The sequence below is a fragment of the Lissotriton helveticus genome, chromosome 5_1 (assembly GCF_964261635.1).
Source record: "Lissotriton helveticus chromosome 5_1, aLisHel1.1, whole genome shotgun sequence".
Lineage (NCBI taxonomy): Eukaryota > Metazoa > Chordata > Amphibia > Caudata > Salamandridae > Lissotriton > Lissotriton helveticus.
In genome coordinates, this window is record NC_136065.1 from 520584345 (window position 1) to 520604113 (window position 19769).

The 19769-nt window shown below is 41.5% G+C and overlaps 1 protein-coding gene across 2 annotated transcripts in view; it reads right to left on the reverse strand.

The window, feature by feature from the left end:
* Positions 1-19769, reverse strand: part of LOC144753250 (elastase-1-like) — a 90297-nt gene that overhangs the window by 44752 nt on the left and 25776 nt on the right. For both annotated transcript variants that reach the window (XR_013594263.1, XM_078641001.1), the window contains exons 2-3: positions 8646-8755; positions 3066-3160 (exon numbers count right to left, since the gene is read on the reverse strand). Coding sequence is in view for 1 of the 2 variants with exons in the window: in XM_078641001.1 (XP_078497127.1) it covers positions 3066-3160; positions 8646-8755 (205 nt within the window). In the remaining variant the exon portion in view is untranslated. The remainder of the gene's footprint in view (positions 1-3065; positions 3161-8645; positions 8756-19769) is intronic.

Here is a 19769-nt window from a genome sequence, read left to right on the forward strand (position 1 = left end):
TGGATAATACTGGAGGTTTTAACTCCAAGAAATCATATTTGAAGTTTGCTTTCATGAACTCTGGGTGTCGTCCACCAATGTACAGCAGAGTTGCAATGGATTCAGATTTGAGAAGACTATTGATGCTTTTTCACCTTGTCCAACACTCCTTATTGGGTGTTGTAGGTTCCTGGAATATCACACTCTCTGCTGTATACAAGTGCTGGCTTTGCTCTCTCAGCCAAGAAATTCCTGGGCATTTTTTACTGGAATGTGCTGCAACCGAATATGAAAGGACTCACTGTCTAACAGGTTACATTAGAGATTTTGGAAACTATAATAATGCTGAAATGTTAGAATCCTTTAGGAAACATAGGAACAGAGAACTGATTATTAATACTTTACAAGTTTTACATGTGGTCATTTCACCGTTTGTAATGGATTGCTATCATTGTAATGTTGCTGAATGGTTTGTATATAAAGCAAAGAAACAGTTCTAAGGTTAGTAAGAAATACATTGAGCTTGAGCAGTAATGTAAAATGGTGGCTTTTATTGGATTAACAAAGCATTCAATTTTCAATCTGCTCTTCGATGCCGGTATTAGTGAGGAGTAAGCTCATTTCAACACCACTTATTACATATATAATAATCTTGCAAGCAAAATTATTTAGTGTAACGGTCAAGAGAAATACTATGTGAATGGTAGGTCAAACATGCAGGCAAAGGAGAGATAACATGCTATTTCTTGACTAACAAACCACGTGTTTTCACCTTTGATAATAAAAACCTGGCTAATTTGTAAATGACAGACTTAAGAGAGATGAATGCAAACCAGCAGGACCAAACAGGAAACCAAAACAGGCCCTGTCAAAAATGTTCAAACCAATCCCACTTTGCAGTGCGCTGCAAATAGAATGGGTTCTACCCTGCATCCTATTAGAGAAAATGCCAAAGTGGCAGAGTTACCTGTCTTGACCTACAAACCATCCCTGCACCTTGTAACTAAACATTAAGTAAGCACCTACATTAAATGTGTTACTGTTAAAATCAAACTGGAATTGAGCATGTGTCTTTTCAGTCAGGAGTAATAAGTATTCTGTAACAATTTGTTAAATGGGTCTGGTCTCTCTACACACATTTCTCCATACCTAGAATCTACAGAACATTCCTAAAGTAACTATGTATGAAGCTAACCTCAGTACCCCACTGACCCTCTTATGCTTTCCACACTTTCTTTCAGAAAGTCAACTCTCAGTCCTTGGCTTTACACAGTTGCTTCACCATCTCTTATCTACTGTACATTATTCTATACTTCCTCTGCACCTCATAGACATGGCTAGATATGACTTAACTAGACATGATGACTCAGATTTACTGCACTTTGTGTTGGATTTTCCCTGCAAAGTGACATAAACCCCAACAGAAAGTGTTGTGGTGTGATTTACTTTCCAACACAAATCATAATTTGCGTTGCAAACTTTCCTAAAGTAACAAAAAGCAGAGATACCTTTTGAGGGTTTCTGGAGCAGCTCCACTTTGTCACTTATTGGGTTACCTAGACCGAAGAGACAGTACTTAGGGGACATGACTCACTCCAGCAGAGGTTACCAGCAAGGTGTAGTTCTGGGTTGGTACAGGTCACTCAGTAAAAAGGCCTCTTGCAGCTTATTGTGTTCTTGTAGCCACACAGGAGGTCATTCAATTGTCCCTTTGGATTCAGTAACTTTTTTTGTCCTGGTCCAAGAGAGAGAGAGAGAGAGAGCAGGTCCTGTCTTTTAGGGCCCCTCTCAGGCCACAGACAGCAGATCTTCTGATCTTTCTCAGGCCCAGAAAGTGTTCTGAGGAGAATGCATAGCATAGCCACATCTATGCCTGGCACTAGTATATGGATTAGGTGAGGTGACTACTGGCTCCTCCCTAACCAATGAGGTAAATGTTCCCAGGGGCAACCCTACTTACTTTTTCGGCAGTTGCTGTTTGCCCTATTGTAAGCTATCCCACAGTGCACCTAACTCCTAAAATTCAAGATAGAGTAACCCTTCCTCCGTTGTGCAGAGCCTTTGTGCAAACCCAGAGGTGTGGGCAGGAAAATGAGCAGTTCCCTTCTGTGTAGTCACTCAAAACCAAATCTGAGGGTAGTTTCGTACCCACTGGGTTTCTTGCTGACCTGACTGGGGGCACCAATGGCTTCCTTTTCCAGGTCTCACCATATATTTATGACTACGCTTTCTGCTATGACATCTCCCAAAGAAATATTGCATCAACCTAGGATATATGCAGGAACCAGAATAAAACACATTGAAAAAAATATGGACATTGAAACAGCATAGACATTGAAAGGGCCACTTCTAGCGAAATTGTACCATTTTTCATATTCCATTTATTTACTTTGAAACATCTGCTTGAATTGTAAATAAAATACCTAGTATAGTTGTTTCATATTGTGATAGCCAAGGCATAGTGAAACTCACTACATTAAAGCGAGAGAGGGAGTGAAAGAGAACTGAAAGAAACACAGAGATTTAAAGACAGTAAGAGAGAGGACATATTTAGGAACAATGTAATACATTTTAGCCGCAGCCTATGACCAGACACAAGTTCTGCTCGTCCAGAGGACTCTCCCATCTCCAAAAATAAATAACCCTGACTCATTATTGCATCCTTCCTTGAGTATTTAAAGGTGGACTAAAGGTATGGCATGAGGAGGCATCTGCACGGCCCAAAACCAATTTGTCCCACCTCGCCTCAGTACCACGCATTAGGAAGGCCAGGTGTGGAGGCCGCTCGCTCTCTTACAACCTGGCTAGGATCTGGAACTCCCTTCCCCTCCCTATCAGATCAGAACCTAACCTTCTCACCTTCCGTAAACCATTAAAAACTTGGCTCTTCAGCAAAATTCCAATCTAACTTTTCACTTAGCTTCTCTTACTCCAGCCTCTCCAGCCCAACTCACTCTTTTCTATAGCGCTGGGACGCCCCTGGGTAGCCAACGCGCTTTACAAATCATCAATACAATACAATACAATACAATACCACCCAGATACCAGACCAGCAATTGGTTAGTACTTCTAATATGGTAACTTACTTCTGGAAGCAGTGAGCAGCAGTGAGTACCCAGTTTTTGTGAATAAGAGTCCCACCGCATACGTGAACATACTTCTTACTTCCTCTAGCCCGAACCTTAAAAAAATAGAAAAGTTTGAGAGTGTAGGATAACATGTATGTAAAATTGCAGAAACACACTGGGAATTATTTTAGTTACATCTGCAGATATATTTAGCTTTTTGGCGTAAAAGCTCATGCTGTCAATTCTTCAGAAAGCTACAAAAGAAAGTATATAGAAAGATTGAGGTTGGGTTCAGCCAATATATTGTTGTATTTTTGTGTGAGACATTGCTTGGATGGCCATCAGTCAACCCCATAGCAGTTTGTGGAAGTATACATTGTTCTTTGAATTTTCATTAAAGCTTTGATGAGTCGGCTAAAAGTAGTTCTTTGCTGTGTGTGCAGCTATTACAATCATTAGGTCTGCATTACAACTGAAAATGGAAGACAGACCTATTGTCTATGCCAATAGTCATTAAATTATTTATGTGTTTTGAAATAGAAGTTGAGGCCCAGATTTACAAAGATTTTGAACGGGCTTACATCACTTTTTGACTCCATTTTGGTATTCACAAAGCAACGCAAATGTACTTTTGCATTGCTTTGTAAAAATAAAAGGTAACAGCGTATTGTGCTACCTTGCGTTATTTTGTATCCCGGAGGTGTGCCATGGGTGGTGCGTGGGCAGTCACATGCATTCACATATGGATTTTGAGGCAAACCCATATTTACAAAGAGTTGTAGACATGGGTCTGTGCCAAAATGATGCAGATGAGGCTGCATAATGAGGAAAAACAACTTTATTTCTACTTCTTATTTACTCTTCGCATGCGTGCTGCATTCTGCAGCAGACATAGGAAGAGAAAAAAGTCTCCTAGGATAGTTTTTGCGCAGGAAGACGCACCTTCCTTCACAAAAGCTAACCTGCCAATAAAGCTGGCATGGTAACACTATTGCCAAGGATGTCTGCATTGGTGCAAGGCAGCCAAAAGCACGCCAGCACAGGGAAAGAGCAAAATTGCGCCTTTTCTTTGAAAATATGGCATAGTTCTGCTATCTCCGTTTCACACATTAAGGCACAGCAAGTTCATTTAAATTCTGACCCGAATGTTTTTCTGCATTTGCGCATAGGTAAAATATGTACTGCATTATTTTACCCTTCTGTCCAACTGGTTTAACATTGTAGGCAGACTCCAGACTCCACCTCTATCCTAGAGGCATCCATCACTGTGCTCACTCACCTGTGTCTTGCAAAGGTCTTTCTGAAATCTGCTATGGAGTTTGCCCTTACTGCTCATACATGACGGTGATTTCATGCATGTTACAGTGCTAGGCTTTTTGTGAACAATACACAAATCCAGGCATTAGCAGTCTGTGTGGCAGTGATCATCGGATTGTGGCAAGTGACTTAATGAAAAATTAATATATGTCAAATGCATCTTGACGGAAACTTTAGTTTTAAATATCCAATCATGTAAAATTTGCAGCGCATATTTTTATGACTACAGTTACTGGCATCTCTCTGCCTACTGTCCAAGTTTCTCCACTATCACTAATGATGTTCTTCTGGTGTTGGGTGTCAGTGCACCTTCATCAGGAGCACTGCACTGCAGAGCCCCCCTCTATTTCCATGCCCAAAATAAATAAAGGTTTTTCCTGATTACTGATAAATCTAATGCCCAGTGTCACTTGCTAAAGTGACACTGGGCATCCGATTTATAATAGCAGTAATCCACTTTGCAGCTTTCCTCACTTTACCTGCCACAGCCTTCCACCTCCCTGTTGACAAAGAAGCCATTCATCCAGAAAATAATTTTTCCCTTCATCCCTTTTTTTCCGCTATGGATTTCTTTATCGTAATTTCATCAAACTCATTATACTGCTTCAGGGATAATATGGCAAGCTCTAAGCAGATAATTTAATAACACGCAAACTCAAGGAGATGGAACGGTTGATCATCACAACACGAACTTCTTCCCTCACGACTCCTCCTGATGACCCTTGATCGTTTTTCTCTTTTTGCTGGATGGCCTTAAATATATATGTATATGTAAATATGTATTATATAATTGTCCAAGCCTAATTGCTGTTAAAATGTAATCCTGTGTGAATTTACTATTTGTATATATAGAACTCTAACCACTAGTATATGTAGTAGACTTTCGTACTTACTACCATTCCTATGTGATTTTAGAGTTTATCTGTTTGTATCTCTTCCTTGAGTGACTTCCAACTTGTACATGTGCAATTTTTTCCTGTTTTTATCTCTTCCTTGAGTGACTTTACACCTTGTATATTTGCACATTTTTTTCTGTTTGTATCTCTTATGTAACTCATGTAATCCAAAGTCCTTATGTAACCCCACTGGTTCTTTCGTAAAGCGCTCTGACACCTTTGGATAATGTTCGCGCTATATAAAATCACATTAACTAAATAAATAAATAAATAAAATCATTGAGCTGAATGAGCCAGCCAGCTGCGACTAATTTGTGGGGTGATGCAGTTGCCATTAATTTATGACACATGGCTGGCCTGCATTATTCACGGATTCAGTCCTCTGATCTCCTTTGACTAAGGATACCCAATCCCCCTTTTTACATCCACCATTCCAAGCTAAGCCTATCTTTGATGATCGAACTTTAACATGCATCTTCCGCACCCTCACATTGTACCCTCACATTGAATAGTTTGGTCCGGCCCCATAAAATGACATCATTTTCACCATTATAAATCAAATGTTAAATCATGTGAGCATGCTAAAGCACTGAATGGGGCCACCACCAAGACATGTGGCAAAGGCAATCTTCTGTAATGTTTTCATTTTATCACAGTACATACGTGCTGTGAAAAACACTGCAAGCGAGCCAAACATTTCAAGTGAGATTGGAAGTAAACATCTTCAAGGAGGCATCCAAAATATTTGCTCTTTGTTGCTTTCTTTGTACAATAAATCCACCATATACAATTTAAATTATCTTATGGGGAAGCTAGAGCATCTAAGGGACTTTGGAGGAGGGTGGAGTCCAAATAGTACATTTGTGTGTGTTATTTGTAAACCTTTAACTTTTCAAAGAATGCAGTAATGTTTAGTTATGCCTTTAAAAAGGACAGTTTGACGAATACATTGGCAAAATGCTATTTGTTTTGAGAAGAAGTCTAAATTGGCAAAGGAAGCTTTAGATGCCTTAGTCCCACCCTCTTCTCCCCTGCATATCTCTTCTTACCCTCATTTGAAGGCAACCATGTTGACGAATGTATTAATCTGCATTCTGTCAAGCGGGGCTTTTTCCTACACCTTTACACAATTAATTGTAGATTCACAACTGAAATAAATTGCATAACACCACTCAGGATAAAAGTGAATTCCATTTATGCAAGCATAATTCCTGATTTCCACAGGCATTCTAGATCACTTCGAGAGCCTCCTCACTGATATATTCCAGAAATCAAGTTACCTTATAAGGTTCCAGAATGCTGAAACCTCTATGCAGTATTCAACTAGACCAGAGGTCTCCATCCTTTCCTGTGATAAGGGCAACTTCTGTGCAATCAAAATCACCACGAGCTACTTTTATTATTAGTGTTGTAATGATGATCATATCATTACATTAGTGACCATCATATGCAAGATTATGAGCAGTGATCACCCCGGTTCATCAGCCATGGTTTCCAGCAGTAATGTAAAGAAGGCTTTGTCAATATGGAATGCCTCTATATGAATAATACATAACTGCCATAGAAGCAATTCCCCTGACATCAAGGTAATAATATCAGTAATGTGTCTCCCCAACACTACTCAAATTTCAGCTTTAAATATATATTGGAATTTCAGACATTTTTCTCCAAGCATCAGTTTATGAGTTCTAAAAATGAACACATTTTCACCTCTAATACATTCTTTCTATTTTGGTAAACTTTTAATAATTCAACCAAGTAAAAGCTTCTACTGTAGATTCTAGGCTGCATACAGGAGAGCTTCGTTTAGGTATCTGGAGAGCTACCCGTAGCTTACGAGCTACTTGTTGGAGAAGCCTGAACTAGACCTAACACATCCCATTTTCTAACACTGCTTTACCCACCTAAAGCCTTTCCCACCTGAGCAACGAAGAATGAACTATTTACATGGCAATAGAAAAAGTAAACATTTCCCATGCAGATGGACCACAGTTCAACTGGTCACATAATCTTTCAAATATTCATTCCTTGGTAGCCTATTCCAGGCTTGGCAGCGATGTATTACCTGCTTGCCAATTTCATATACTTATTCTACCATGTACACACACCTCTAAGGGTTTTACGAGGCATCATTGAAACTCTGCTCTTGCTCGACTCCCTGAAATGATCCAAAACTACCACATCATCCCTCCATCTTGAGCTCTCTACAAGGGGAACATAACCTACATTCTCCTTAGTCCTCAGGTTTTTAATCTTCAATACATCACCTACACACACTTTTACACCAACACATCTGTTTTCCGTGTACTTGTATACTTGCCTTGCGCCCTGTGACTCACGTTACTCACTCCTCCCAAACACTCTCATCAATCATCTTCTTCTACATTCACTCTTTATTGAACAAGGTGCCTACCACTCTTCCTCTTAAAAACTCAAAGTGCTTCTCATCAGTGCTCAAATGGAGAGAACACACTCCCCAAAACATGCTTTCCATGAATTCTTTCCATTATGTTTAATTGACTAGGACTAATTTCTGATGATCCTGGATTACTTTGTTGATGCAGCTTCAGATGCTCCATTACCCCATGGATGATAAAAGGAAATTATTGCATATTTAATGCCAGTTGATTAGGGATCAATTGCATATCTTCAGAACTAAGCTTGGAGCCATTGTCAGTCACCAGTTCTTCAAGAATACCTGCATGAGCCAACACATCTCTCATAAATTCAATTATCATCTGAGAACTCAAATAGTGGACAAAGCCCACTTCCAGCCACTCGGAATAGTATTCAACCATGACAACAACATGCTTATGCTCTTCACCTAACACACTACAAGATTTGGCCACATCCAAAGCCTGCTTGTTCCAAGCCTGACTGGAAACCACCACATGTTTGACAAAACGATAGGCGATCTGCGGCTTCGACTAACAGCCCACGCCGTGCATTCTCTCTCTTTCCAAACCTGGTCACCATAAAACCTCACCTATGCTTCTCTTCATAGCTCCCATTTCAATATGCCCCTGGTCAGCCAACTGCAACACCTGTGTTCACATCCTCGCTGCAAATCATGCCTTCACACAATATCATCCTATCCTTGTCAGCAAGTGCACAATAAAACAGAGGGTAAAGGTAAGTTTCCTTTATGGGAACATAAGTCTAGAGGCTCACAGGGATCACCAGCCAGGCAGCTTCTGCCACTTCCAGAACTTGATCCCAAGCCACATCCGGCCATTCCAGAATGCAGAAAACGCAATGCATAAAGCAACTAGACCCGACAACCAATCATATTTAAAGTTTACGAGTGTTCTTAAATGAAGGAACATGCTGTGTTCGACGACAGAAAATGTTTACTTGAGTACCAGGTGAGTTATATACACTTTACCTGCAAGGACACCTGCCATGGCCATGAGTACGGCCGAGCTTCATTGCCAGACACGATCCGCCCAGCAGTGTTGGGCTGGAAGTATGTTATTCCACAATCCGCTGGCCAGTCTGCAAAGAGAGAGAGAACTTCCAGTTAGACATCCCAGTGCTCTATAGGCATTGATTAAAATAGAAAAGAATGTCTACTTAGCACCCTTTTACAACACCATGTCTGTCATTTCGTTTGCTAATGTGTATTAGATTTTCTTACTTTAAAAAGCACTGTCCTGGGCAGTGCTTAGTTTGCTACAAAAAAAGCGCAGGTGGCTAATGATTTTCTCAAGAGGTCCTTGCCAACGTTGCTGAAGCCAAGGTTGCCAAACACAAAAGACTGCCTAGTTCTGATTGAACTTCATGCTTCTTTCTTATACCACCCCCACACGTTCTGTCTTGATGTCACTCATTAAAATCAATTTTTCGTGTCTGCTTCCTCATCCTGCCACTGTTTTTCTATTTCTCCTTTTCTTACACCTTTTTCTCTTGCTCTGGGCCAAAAAATGATGATGAAAAGTAAGTCCTAGTATCCGAAAATGAGTGTCGATGCCCACCGCCAGCAAGCCCAGGCACAAATTGAGCACTGGTCCTAGGTTTGATATTCTCTTGACATGTAAAAGTAGGAACTAGGCCTCTTGCCTCTTTTCAGATTGAACCCTACCTGACAGTACAGCTGTCTGGTTGCGAAAAACATATTGGCTACATGCCACAAGCTTACCTAGAAATATATTATACCCATTGCTTACCATTGGCTTTGCCTTTTGTCACATTTGCTTGCTTTCTATTCTCTGCCTTTATTTGTTTTTGCACATCCAGCTTGTGTTTTCCCCGCCCATGGTGAATATCCTCTTTATCATCTCTCTGATTGGCAACTTCTACTCTTCTACATGTGCTCGCTCTCCAGGAACTATTTTTCTTTTGGTGAAGCACTCCATGAGACTGCATGTCATTTATCGGTGTCTCCAGTGTAGGCTTCTCTTCACCTCCCACACTCTCTGTGTCATTCTCTCACCCGGGTGCTTCTACACTTCCTCATGTTGCTTTGAACCTCTCCCCAACATGCCCCCACCTACGCTCACAGAAAAAAACACTTTCACACATTCACTTTTTTTATTTTCCAATCCAGCTTGGATCGCAATAAAAAGAAAAAGAAACTTCAGTTTCACAAGCTATTTTGTTCTCTTCTAATGATTTATATGCCTGTCATATAAGTTATTCTTCATTTAATCCACAGTTTTTCATTTTACTGGATCTTTTGCAGAGCAGTTTCCACTCTAGCTCGCTCTACCCTATGTAAACTTCCGCTCAGTATTGAGATTCTTTATTAATATCTCTCTATACAAAACTGTCTTTCTCGCTCCAAATAATCAGGAGTCTCATCACTTCCCAGATTCCTTCTTTTCACCCGTGTCAGAGTTATTTTCCTGTTCTTAGCTCTTTTGTGCCTGTAGCCTGTCTTGGATCACATGAGTGGGGAAGCTGACAGTTAAATGTTGTGAATTCCTCCCAGACAGTCACCCAATAGAGGTATTAGTTGTGCCTGGATGGGTCATCTTCTGGCAGGATTGGGGAGCGGAGCTGAGTACAACCCCACTTACAGCTGAATAGCCTGTGCACTGCCTTCACACAACGGACCTAATGCCACTTCAGCTGGCTTGGAGCCAGGGCAGGGGAGGCAGGGAATTCCATGCACTTCAAAGCCACTGTCTTAAAGCTTCTCCCACCTTACAGAACACGGGCACCATGATTCAAAAGTAGGACCTCAGACACCAACTCTTCAGTACAGTTCTGGACTGGTGGAAAATGTGTAAAGGGCCAGCTTCCCTGACCCTTGAGAGACTAAATGGTCCTTGGGTCAAGTAGTGGCAGAGTCCTTAATCCAGTAGGGCACCATGGGGCTTGTCCTTCCAGTTTTTGATGGAGTTGCTGTTGTCCACTTCCAGTGTCGAACTCCAACCACAACTTTTCTCCATGGTGCAGGAGTTTTAAATGGAGTGGAAGTTTCTAGAAGTCAGGCACCTATGGCGAATCCTAGGGTGCCACATCACCCCATCTACCCCTGCCCCAACCCTCCTGCATATCATGCTGTGACAGTTCAAGATGCTCTGTCGAGTATTATCTGCTCACATCTCCTCTGGGGGGGGGGCTCAGCTCCTGCTCTAGCTGACATCACTGCCAGGGCCTTTCCCACTAAGACATCAAAGAGGAGCCCCCTCCTGTTTTTGCTTCAGAGGTCTGGGCTTCCTCCTTAGTTCAGTGGGCCTGGACTGTCCCAATCCTGCTGAAATGTGAATTAAAGGATAGGGATTGTCTTCCTCACACCTTCCTCTTCAGAAGCTGAGTGAAGCACTGTTAATTGCTCCTTTTGTGTCCTTTTGTGTATTTGTTCCTCTGTTGGGAAACAGTATAATTAACTTGGCCCAGCAGGGGGACAAAAGGCCTGGGCTCTGTTCCTGAGTTGAGGCATAGACATATGAAAATTCTGGTTGACCCACAAGGTGTACATATATGCACTTGGGACTTGCATAATCAATGTTGGCACACATGTTTCACACAGATTAATATCTAGCAGGACTTTGTAGGTCAAAGGGAAATGACCCTGAACTCTGAGGCAGATTCTCGCTATGTGTATAATAACGTGTTACTGCAGACAAAACAGAATATCATATTGACTTTACCTATGAGTGTTCACTGATAATATAAGACCTACCCTATATCAATATCTAACCTTGCTGAGACTCCTCTGCCCCAGGCTACCTGTGTGTAGCTACTGTGCTGTGCATGATGATAGTGACACACATGCACCACTCACACATGTGCATGCGCATGTGCACACATGTTCACCTGTAACCAGCCAAGTGCCCCTTCCCCTTGCTGCGTCGCAGTGACCTTATCCTAAAAGGTGGACATTGCGTGTAAACATGCACAGTCTGTTTACCATGAGATTACTGTGGTTGAGACACCAGTTGTGAGGCTCAACCTTAGCAAAAAGTCCAAAATCAGGTGATCCAAAAGCAACAATTGCAGGCAGATTAAATGGGCAGAACCCACTTCACTACAATTAAGGTCTAATTATTCCATACCTAACCTTTTAGTATTTTTAATGCATATTTATGTGTTAAGTTTTTTAAATACATCTTTAAAAAATAATTTTACTTGAATTTAATATACTTAAACTAATTAAATGTGTAATTCAAAATTAAGTTAATAGTGTTGTAGATATGTTTTGTATTTTGCTCAACATTTTAAATAAATATATAAAATTAACTTACATTAATCTTTAACATAAAAATAATTTTACTACTTTTTTAAACTTTAATAACATTTTAAAAATGTCCCTAAACTCAAACACATGGAGTTCTCTTGTCTAGTTGTGGAGGTCTCCACCAAGAGTGCAGAATATAAAATATGGCCATAAAGTTACTACTAGTGTAACTTTATGGTAGACGTTATCACTTTTTGAAACTCCACCCCTAAACTCAGGGGTGTATACGGGTAAGTCTGCCCATTGTAGTAACTTTACTTTCGGAAATGGTGAATAGCCAAAAGTAGTAAAGATACTACAAACTGTAAGAGTAAATTTACAAGTGTAGATTTACTCATGTGTGAATTTACCTTTGTAAATAGACCCCTATGCTTTAGTGAGTGATTTAGAACTGCATGGTCCATTTGTCAAAAGCACTGTGAGTACACTGAACCAGTTACCCGTTTCTATGAGAAAGCAATACTGTGGTGAGCAGTCAGCCAGTGCAGTTACTTCCTTATCCATGGAGAGTCGTTCTCCATCTTTCGTTTCTATCTATATTTTGCTTGTGAGTTTGGATTTGAATTTCGGAGCACTGAAACCTCTGTAACTTAGTGGGAAGATATTGGCAACATTCTGGAAAAATACTTCAATCAGCAGCTTATGAAATTTATTGAAACACTTGATCTTCTAAGTCCATTGCTGTCGGGTTTCATAAGTGAGCATATCACAGAATCTGCGTTGGTAGCTGTAGAACATGCTATTAGATCTGGAGAGGCTGTGGCACTTATCATGTTAATTGGTCCACAGACTTTGATACGATTTTCTCTTTTCTCCTCACTTCTTCTTTGTAAAGACCTGAGTCTACTAAATCCTTTCTGTCAGATAAGTTGCACATAGTAATGTGTAGGCAGTTTGCCACAAAACCTTTTTCTCTACCGTACAGGGTTCGGCAACGGTCTTCTTTAAGTCCCACCTTGTCCAGCATATATGTTTCCTCTTTTGTAAGTTGGTTTAGTCTTTTGGTTTTTGCGTTCTGCTATATGCTGATGATATGCAGATCATTGTCACCATTACGGAGGATGTTCACTCGGTGGCCTTGAATCTAAGAGTTATATGAGAGCAGTCAGTAATTAGATGAAGGATACGTGTCTTAAATTGACTGCAGATAAGACAAAGGTCCTGATTTTTAGTTGTTCTTCTGTGTGAAAAAATAACTGGTGGTCTTATGTGTTGGGTTCTCCATTTTCCCCATCAATTCAGCTAAACATCTTGGGGTGATCTTTGATCAGCAACTTTTGTTCGACTCATAGGTGTGCTCCTGTTTTAACATCATTAGATCCCTGAGGAAAATATTTCCCTTTATCCTGGTTTCTGCGTGTAAAAGGGTGGTGTTTGTCTTGATTTTATCACAGCTTGATTAATGCAATGCTCTCTTTCTTAACATCAATAAAGTTTCCTTGATTAAACTCCAAACCGTCCAAAATGCAGCTGCTCGGATCATTCTGGACGTCCTCAAATATCAATCAATATCTGGCCAACTGATGAAAATGCACTGACTTCCGGTGAAGAAAATAATTATTTTCAGGTATTTATGCATTGCACTTTAGGCCCTTTACAATATGGCCCCCAAGTTTATCAGATCCAGGTTTCAATGGTATGTTCCAACCAGGATGCTTCCCTCAAGTAAACACAAACTGGTGATGGTACTGAGAATTCACTGTGCTAGATGGGCTGGAATATCTTTTTATGTTGCATAGCTTAACTGTGGAACTTACTACCCCATCACATTTCAGAAATTAAAAATTATTTGCTGTTCAGATTTTTTTTTTAATATGGCTGTTTATGTCTTTAGTAGGTCAGGTCCTTTAAGGTTGTGACCCCTGTTTCCTGGTTTCTTGGATGTGGTTGGTTAGGTCCTTGACGCCTTTGGATATATGCGCATTCTACAAATTGTTTCCATTCCATTTCATGTCATAAAAAAGCAATGGCTGACTTAAATGGACTTTATGTCTTTTAGTGAGGAGGTGGCTTTTTGCTAGAGTTGAGATCACTTGTGGTCTATGGACAAGTAGTGGTAAAATGCCAGTATCTTCAAATTCAAAATTTAGTTTATTAGTTAATAAAACCAATAGTATGCGCAAAATCCACAACTAAGTCACCCAATATAATGCATATAAAATCAGTAAATCTCTGCTTCAGGCTGTCTAAGCACCAATTTGTCCATCAGAGGTGCATAGAACCAAATCTAAAAACATGACATACATAAGCGGATGCGCTAGCAATCAATGAGTCTCATTGTTCAAACAGCGGGATATAAATTTGGAAATTTTGACTAATTTAAGATCATTGGTCTGCCTGTATTGTGTAAGTGGGCACAGGGAAATCACAGAGAGTACATTATAAAATACATAAATAGATATATGATCATGTGCTCACAGACAATCGCACAGACTGTGTAACGTGTAAATATCCATGGCTTACTGTGCACAGTGTGAACATTTTGAGACGCTTTGTCATCTTGTGTCACCAGCCTATGCCACTGGTTTTCCATGCCACTAATATTATTACAGTACAAATGTAAGACCAAGTTAACCCCTTGGAGAGTTAACTCTTAAGATTTAGCGAAGTCGAGCAATCAATGCGTATGAGAACGAGAAAGGCGCGAGTTGGTACACAAAAAGACACTGAGACAACACTGCATTCCAAGACCAGATTGACTAATCTTAAATGGATACCAATAAAAAATAAAATACATACACAGCCCAGAAAACTATAATAAGAACAACAGTGACAGACTGAGTCTTGATAAAGTTCACATGCCTACCTACGCAAGACGTGCCAACTGGAGCACCTACATACAGTGATGGAATCATATCAGGCAACATTCTTGTAATTATGCACAAACATAGGCCTATCCTTAGTAAAACGTAGAGGCTCTGATGCAGCATGACAGAATAAATAACAGTAAACTGAATACCTAGTCAGTGCGCTTGAATCTGCAATGAAGACAGTGCTGAAATTACAGGCGAGTTAAATGGGCCATTTGCAATATAATACACACTAAAGCCAAAGGGTGCTAGCATCTCCTGAGATTGAGATACACTCCCAAATATAGTTGGAGTGTTAAAATAGTGCCATGTGCTTTGCATTTTTCATGCTTTATAGTCCATGATAGCATTATTTGATTAATGTATTCATCAAAAATGCATGGTGTGCTCATTATTGCATTGCTTATATTCATTATGAAATGCGATATTTTGATATAGGTTGACAGTGCATCAGTAGCTCATATGTGATGTATTCATTAGCATAATTTATAAAGTATAGCACACATCCTACTATGCAGGAGAAATTCACAAGTTTCTTTTTCATATCTTAAATCACAAATTACAAACTTGTCTCTATTATGATAATGCTGAGAAATCACATATACTTTGAGTGCCGAGGCATCTCTAAATATAGGTTCTCCAGGTTTTCAAGGCTGCATCAAAGCTGTAAACAGTGTGATTGAAGGTCACGAATTGACATGAGCTGATGACTTATGCTGTTTTCTCAGCAAAAGCATGACTAAACATAGACAGAAACTGACCTCCTTTGCTGCAGACCAATACACATCAAAAAGACTATTAGTTAAAGGTATGTGTGTAATAAGGCCACCTAGAAACATGTTTGTATGGCACTTTTAATTCTGATACAAACATAGGCTAGGACGGAAGGGATTCAGATACTGATTGATTCCATCAATGATTAGAATTAATGATCACCATTGAATATGCTGCCTCTTTTCCTTGTATTTACATTTCTCATATTTTTACTTTTCACAAGTTTATTAATTTCTGCAGTAACGGTCTTTCATATAATCCACACTAGAACAGGGCTTTAATAATTAACAAAGCCTTTTTAAATGAAATAGTGAGAATTTTTTGTGTGTGTCCATTTTTTGAGTGAGGGAGCTCCAGAACCCACTAATAAATATAATCCTTCTGTCTCTGACAGCAAGGATTACTATCCAGTATGCATTATCTCCAGATAAATCATGGGAGGTTCATAGGTCACAGACTTTGTTTTCCTGTTTTTGTGGACAAGTTGGTTCATGCCTGTGCTTGGTAGCTGATGTGAAAGTGTTTCTGTGCCGTATTTAAAATGGAACCTATAAAAAAGGTATCAGTAGTACATACTACAAACAAATACCATAGAGTAAATGTCTAACGCTGCTAACAACTGTCAAACTGTCAAAGTGACTTGCTCCACAAGATGGCCATCAAGTCGAAACTCAAATTCTGATTCAAGGGTATATTATTCTATCACCGGTAAACACATTTCAGTCAGTATTGGTCAAGGTGCCAGACAGACGAAATGTTTCCAGTTACAAAGGCTTACTACTAATTGTTCATTCAGAAAACCTTTACCAATGTTCAGACGGAATATATGTTTTGAGGCAGAGAGGGACTTCGTGCCAGGGATCCAAGACTGAGGGTCATACAGAGTTATAATCACATTCACTTGCTGAAGGCTATGGGGAAGGCACGTCCAGCCTTCACTTAGCTTATATGCCAAATTTGAGTCACAGATGCAGCTCCAGATTGGTCTGAAATGGGTTGCAGGTGTGAACCATCTATGAACTTCAAAGAAGGCCCCTTTTGGTGCTATGTTTCAATTAGTTAGGGGAGAGGAAAAGTTGGGGATAATCATGTAAAGAAGTTTTATTATACCATCATAATTATATAATATTTTTATAGTTCACCCTCCAGGTAAATATCTTTGGCATCATCTTCTTTGTATTTACAATAGTTACTACCTATATTGTTTGTACTGGGATGGGATTTTGATTTTAAATAAATCTTATAAATGTATTGGGATAGGATTTTGATTTTAAATAAATCTTATAAATTTGTTGCTCATTTTTAGTGTGCTTTTCATAACAAATGAGGATTTGGGGTACACTAGTTATACCTGTGAAATCTCACAAGATGTACGTTTACCTAGAATGCGTCTCACTCACATAATGCTCTCAAAATATCCATGGTGAGTGCAGTCCACCGGGGTCTCTGGCTCAGGTTAACATATTGAGTAAGTCCTTAGTACCAGTGAGTCTAGAAAACCAATTTCCGGGCCATGTGTGGTGAGAAATACAGAAAACGTATCAGAGGTATACAGTAGTATCCAGTGCTCGAATTCACATGTACACACACACATACACACACTCTCTCTCTCACTCTAGCTCTCTCTCTCTCTCTGACAACCATCCATATATTATTCCTTAAATGCTTGGAAATGGATTCACAGCTAGTTTTAGGAGAGGCACCAAGATGGCTTCCTATCCTTAGGTGTGATTGACATTGTTATTCAAAGCAGTCAGGGTTCACAGGAGGAGGAAGCCCTGCCTCAAGTTTATTTTGCTCACAGGGAAGACACAGGAGGCTGCCACTCACTCAAGAACTGCCATTTATGAGCAGATGTGAGCTGTATTGCCGAAGGATTATCACTGCACCTTGAAACCTTTAAGAGCACCCTACAGAGTGCAGCTACTAGTGACAAGTCTTCACATTTAAAGAGTTGGCTTCATATGTGTCTAAGTAAATACCAGCTAAACTATTTCCAAGGTTTCTGACTTGGACTTCAGACATTCTTACCTGATGATATGTGTGTGGTTATCAAATGTTGTTATTTAACTCAAGTGGTTTTTGACATCCAGAAGACCAGAGGCATGACCTTTGGTAGGAGAATAGTGTTGCATTGAAGGAAGTGCAAGCCAAGGTGACAATAGCAGAGGGAAACATTTAAATATTACTTCCTGTATATCTCTCTTTAAAGCAAGACACTGCCAAAATAAAACCTGGGAGCACACAAACCATCAGGGACAAAGGCCTACTTATACTGGTAAGGTTTCCCAAGAGGGGAGATGATTGACTTCCCCTACCCGAACGAAAAAGAATATTCCCCAACTTAGACTGTTCTGTAGTAGGGGATCTCTGTGTATAGTCATAATCTAGTGAATAGTCCCGCCCATGTGCGTGGACCCCGGAGCAATCAAAAATAATCTCTTATAGTGTCAAAAAATGCAGAAAAGCATAGACACTTAAGAGAGAATTTAAAGACAGATAATGCAGCCTAAAAAGGCTACACTGTCCAGTACTTCAACTAGAAATTCCACCACAAAATCCACAAAACAGCAAAAGCCTGTACAGATTTCCCTTGCTTTAAAAGCAAACTCCCTCAAGAATGATAGAGAGAAGAACCTGGACAGACAAGCCCCATAGGCTGCCATTATGTGGCTCAAAACAGGATACTGTGCCTTTAAGAGAATCTTCCAGAACCTTTTCCCAGTATCCCAGAATGCATAGCAGGTCCAACTTACTTTCAGTTCTTTTTTCCGGCTCCTGCAAGCAGGACCCTGGAGCATTGAGCTCTCCCTTTTCAAGGGTTTTGTTGGTGTTTTTTCACTAAATTCGATTTTGTGTACTTTTAAAGTACTTTGGTGACTTTCTTCTTGGTTTTCTGCACCCTTTTGTTGTCCATAATGCCTGCATTATTTGACAAATGCCCGGAGTGCTCCAGGAAGAAGGCCAAGTCAGATCCCCATGAGGTGTGTATCCTCTGCCTTCCCTCTTCCCACATCCCAGAGGAGTGTGTGATCTGTAGAGGCTTCTCTGGCAGGACCCTGAAGGACACGAGGAAGATTAGACTTCAGGGCCTGGAAAAAAGAAGACTGAAGGCTCAAGGTGGGTCTGGAGGGGCTTCTACTGCCCATCCTGAGGCCTCTGGGGGGCTCCCCAGGGGCAGGACGTCCAGCACCATCCACGGTCTTCGTCTGGGTCGGTTGCTCTGACCACGACGTCGAGAGGAAGGTCCACGGCCAGTTCCCGGTCTCCCCAGGGCTCTGGGTTGAGAAAACGTCGCCCGTCGACGTCGAGGGACTTACACAGGCCGCCGTCGAACCCGGTGTCGATTTCTTCGTCGTCGCCGTCGGCGTCGAGTGGACGGCATCGGAGGACCCGGCGTCGGCGCTCGCCGTCGAGGCGACACCGCCTTTCGCCGTCGAGGGCGAGGACATCGTCGTCGTCGAGGGGATCCTCGTCGTCGAGGCCGCCGCCGAAGCGGACAAGGTCGCCGTCGAGGCGGAGGAGGTCTCCGGCGCAGAAGAAGTCGACGTCGAGGCGATCGAGGTCGACGTCGAGGCGATCGAAGAGGTCGTCGTCGAGGCATCAGCGCCCGTCGTCGAGGTTTAGAGGATCGTCCATCTGGTCGGGGTCGACGTCGAGGCATAGAAGCCGGTCGACGCCAAGGCGTGTAAAACGGTCGACGCCGAAGGGCCGCTCGACGTCGAGGGGACCACGTTCGACGTCTGAACACCGGTCTTCGACGTCAGGGGGTCGTAAGGACAGGCCGAAGACTGTGGGGGGCTCCCCTCAGTCAGGACAGGATGGTGGCTCGCCGGGAACGGCGTACTCAGAGGCGTATACCCCTAAGAAGACTATTACACCTCCTCCTCCTCCTCCTTTGCCTAGAGGTCCTCCTCCGAGGGCTCCGACCCCTCCTCCATTGCCTCCTCTACCTGCTCTTCCGTCAGGACCGCAGGCCCCGGTGCCGGGTGCTCCTCCTCCGGTTCCACCGAGATCGGTGTCGATGCCCAGACTTCCGACACCTCCGAAGAAGACTCCTAAGTCGAAGGTTCCTCCTAAGCCCAAGACGTCCGACCCGGGGAAGACGGCGGAGCGTCCCAGACCGAGGAGATCGAGGTCACGCTCAGGGATGAGAGACAGATCTAGGAGTGGACACGGATCCTCCTCGAGATCCAGACATCGCCATAGGAGGCATAGGTCCAGGTCCCGTTCGGCCTCT